The sequence below is a fragment of the Callionymus lyra genome, chromosome 13 (genome assembly GCF_982586985.1).
Source record: "Callionymus lyra chromosome 13, fCalLyr1.hap1.1, whole genome shotgun sequence".
NCBI classification, from domain to species: domain Eukaryota; kingdom Metazoa; phylum Chordata; class Actinopteri; order Syngnathiformes; family Callionymidae; genus Callionymus; species Callionymus lyra.
The window spans coordinates 11,438,756-11,442,556 of record NC_141830.1 but is presented as its reverse complement, the minus strand read 5'-3'; the positions used below and the strand labels follow the sequence as shown (position 1 = coordinate 11,442,556).

Below are 3,801 nucleotides of genomic sequence, written 5' to 3'. Positions count from 1 at the left end.
TCTTAATGTGTCATTTTTCAAAAACTTTTTTGAAGTAATTTTTTTCTGCTCCCAATTAAGTGTGTTGTTTTTACAACCTTTTTTTCGTTATCATTTTTACACACTGGTTTGATTAGATTTTTTTCAGCCCCGTTTTCCGTAATAATTTTTACCCCCTGGTTTGACTTATACATTTTTTTCAACCCTGTTTTCCGTAATAATTTTTACCCCCTGGTTTGACTTATACATTTTTTTCAACCCTGTTTTCCGTAATAATTTTTACCCCCTGGTTTGACTTATACATTTTTTTCAACCCTGTTTTCCGTAATCATTTTTACCCCCTGGTTTGACTTATACATTTTTTTCAACCCTGTTTTCCGTAATAATTTTTACCCCCTGGTTTGACTTATACATTTTTTTCAACCCTGTTTTCCGTAATAATTTTTACCCCCTGGTTTGACTTATACATTTTTTTCAACCCTGTTTTCCGTAATAATTTTTACCCCCTGGTTTGATTTATACATTTTTTTCAACCCTGTTTTCCGTAATAATTTTTACCCCCTGGTTTGACTTATACATTTTTTTCAACCCTGTTTTCCGTAATAATTTTTTCCCCCTGGTTTGACTTATACATTTTTTTCAACCCTGTTTTCTGTAATAATTTTTACCCCCTGGTTTGACTTATACATTTTTTTCAACTCTGTTTTCCGTAATAATTTTTACCCCCTGGTTTGACTTATACATTTTTTTCAACCCTGTTTTCCATAATAATTTTTACCTCCTGGTTTGACTTATACATTTTTTTCAACCCTGTTTTCCATAATAATTTTTACCCCCTGGTTTGACTTATACATTTTTTTCAACCCTGTTTTCTGTAATAATTTTTACCCCCTGGTTTGACTTATATATTTTTTTCAACCCTGTTTTCTGTAATAATTTTTACCCCCTGGTTTGACTTATACATTTTTTCAACCCTGTTTTCTGTAATAATTTTTACCCCCTGGTTTGACTTATACACTTTTTTTTAACCCTGTTTTCCGTAATAATTTTTACCCCCTGGTTTGACTTATACATTTTTTTCAACCCTGTTTTCCGTAATCATTTTTTCCTCCTGGTTTGACTTATACATTTTTTTCAACCCTGTTTTCCGTAATAATTTTTACCCCCTGGTTTGACTTATATATTTTTTTCAACCCTGTTTTCCGTAATAATTTTTACCCCCTGGTTTGACTTATATATTTTTTTCATCCTGTTTTCCGTAATAATTTTTACCCCCTGGTTTGACTTATATATTTTTTTCATCCTGTTTTCCGTAATAATTTTTACCCCCTGGTTTGACTTATACATTTTTTTCAACCCTGTTTTCCGTAATAATTTTTACCCCCTGGTTTGACTTATATATTTTTTTCATCCTGTTTTCCGTAATAATTTTTACCCCCTGGTTTGACTTATATATTTTTTTCAACCCTGTTTTCCGTAATAATTTTTACCCCCTGGTTTGACTTATATATTTTTTTCATCCTGTTTTCCGTAATAATTTTTACCCCCTGGTTTGACTTATACATTTTTTTCAACCCTGTTTTCCGTAATAATTTTTACCCCCTGGTTTGACTTATATATTTTTTTCAACCCTGTTTTCCGTTATAATTTTTTTCAAAAACTTTTGAAGTGATTTTTTCCAACCCTATTAAGTGGGTTGTTTTTATGCCCTGTTTTCAGTTGTTATTTTGAATCCCTTTTTTCGGTGAAAAAAAATTCAACCCTATTTAAGGTGTACTTTTTTTTAAACTTTTTTTAAGCCGTATATTTTATAGATTTGTTTTAATTTCAATCAGAAACAAACGTTCCCTTCAAAAGCTTCTGTCTGTTGCACCATTATTTGCTCGGATTAATCAGTAATTCAAACGGACTCTGAGACGGTGAAGAACTTCCTGCTGTGGATCCACATCACTGAGTTATTTTGACTCAACAAAAGCTGATGTCGTTTCTCGTGGCGAAGGAGTTCTGGGCCTCGGTGTTCTTGGTCTTGGTGCTCAGGACGGACTCGTGTCCTGCAGGCTGCACCTGCTACCACAGGAGAGCCGAGGTGGTCTGTAGCGAGACCCCCATGAAGGAATACCCTTCGGGTCTCCCGAAGAACACCATCTTGCTCACCATCCAGTTCACCGGCATGACCTCCATCTCTGAGGAACATCTGAACGTGACCCCGCAGCTGCAGGAGCTTCACCTCTTCGGCAACCAGATCGCCAGCCTCTCCCCTCACCTCCTCCGGGGGGTCCCGCACCTCACCGTCCTGGACCTGACGGGCAACAAGCTGACCCGCCTGCCGCCCGAGGTCTTCAGCCACGCGCCCCTCCACAGCCTGGTGCTGAAGAACAACCTGATGGAAGAGGGGGATCCCGCCTGGCTGCCGGAGAACAGCTCGCTCGCCTGGCTGGACCTCTCCGGGAACCGCCTGAAGAAGATGCCGAGGGATCTTCTCCGGAGGCTCCCGTACCTGGAGAACCTGGACTTGTCCAACAACCGCCTGGAGCTAATCCCGGAGACGTCTCTGGACCCCCTGACCAAACTGGAGAGACTCAATCTGCAGAACAACCAACTGCAAACTCTGGATCCTTCTTCATTCGCTCACAACCACAACCTGACCTTCCTGTACTTGACCCGGAACAACCTCAGCAGACTCCCCGACGACGTCTTCAAGTCGCTCCCTCAACTCAAGCTCCTGAGTCTGGACGACAACCGGCTGAGCCACGTCCAGGCGGGTCTGCTGGAGCCGCTGACGATGCTGGACGAGGAGGGTCTGGACCTCACAAACAACCCATGGCTGTGCGACGCCGGGATGAAGTACCTGAGGACCTGGATGGAGAAGAACAAGAAGAAGGTTTTCCTCCTGCAGGCCGTCACCTGTGCCGGACCCGAGTCCCTGAAGAGTCGGTCCGTCGGGTCGCTCGAGGAATGTGAGCTCGAGCTCGGATGTGGGCAAAAAACAAATGATACTTCGCATTAAAAAGATGAAGAAGATGTTCTCGTGTTTCTGGCAAAGTCTTTAAAAATTGGGATCAAAATATCTCTTGAATTTCAGTTGAAATACACAAAAGGTTTATAAAGGGTTTTGCTATTATGTTGTTATTTCTTTCTTTACTATTCTTACTTTTCTTTATTTTTCTGTCATATTTTAGCTCTTCGCTCCTCTCCTTGGGTTGAGGGCCCCTCACAACAGTCACAGTATATGATGTGGCCCCAGAGGAAATTTAATTGCCCACCCCCCCTGCTTTATAAAGTTCTCCCTCGTCCGGAATCTCGACGAACGAGAGGTTACGAGAGCGGCGTAGCATTATGACGTAATAATGACTTCACTCCTCCTCCAGCCGGCTGAAATCAAACCCCGCTTTGTTTACACAACGAGTCCCTTGAAGACGCCTGTTGACAAACCTCAATGAAATAATACAAAATATTCAACTCAAATGGAGAAAGATTAATTTATAAGATACATACAGAAACACAGGAGAGTCCAAACTTTAATATTTTACTTGAATAATTGAATAAAAAGACGATTCATCCTCAGGAGGTTTTTGGGTAATGATTTCAAATGATAAACATTTCAAACGCTCTAAAATCAATGGTCCACACGCGGGTGTGTTTGCTGGACTTGCAACATCTGTCCTGACTGACGGGGACAAAAGTATGAAAAGCAGTCGATCCAGGACTAGAGTTCAGTCGAGTTGGACTCGACGCTGGACTTCTCTGCTGCTCTGGATGTTATCTTCTCACACAGACATGACACACTTCCTGGTTTGTGTGCCGTCAAGACCTCCTACCATT

The 3,801-nt window shown here is 41.0% G+C and overlaps 1 protein-coding gene across 1 annotated transcript; it reads left to right on the top strand.

Moving 5' to 3' along the window:
* Window positions 1-1,939: 1,939 nt before the first annotated feature.
* On the top strand, window positions 1,940-3,543 carry LOC148067365 (uncharacterized). Its single transcript, XM_087805803.1, has one exon. The coding sequence runs from the start codon at window positions 1,958-1,960 to the stop codon at window positions 2,984-2,986; it is 1,029 nt and encodes a 342-aa protein (XP_087661929.1). The 5' UTR covers window positions 1,940-1,957; the 3' UTR covers window positions 2,987-3,543.
* Window positions 3,544-3,801: the final 258 nt, after the last annotated feature.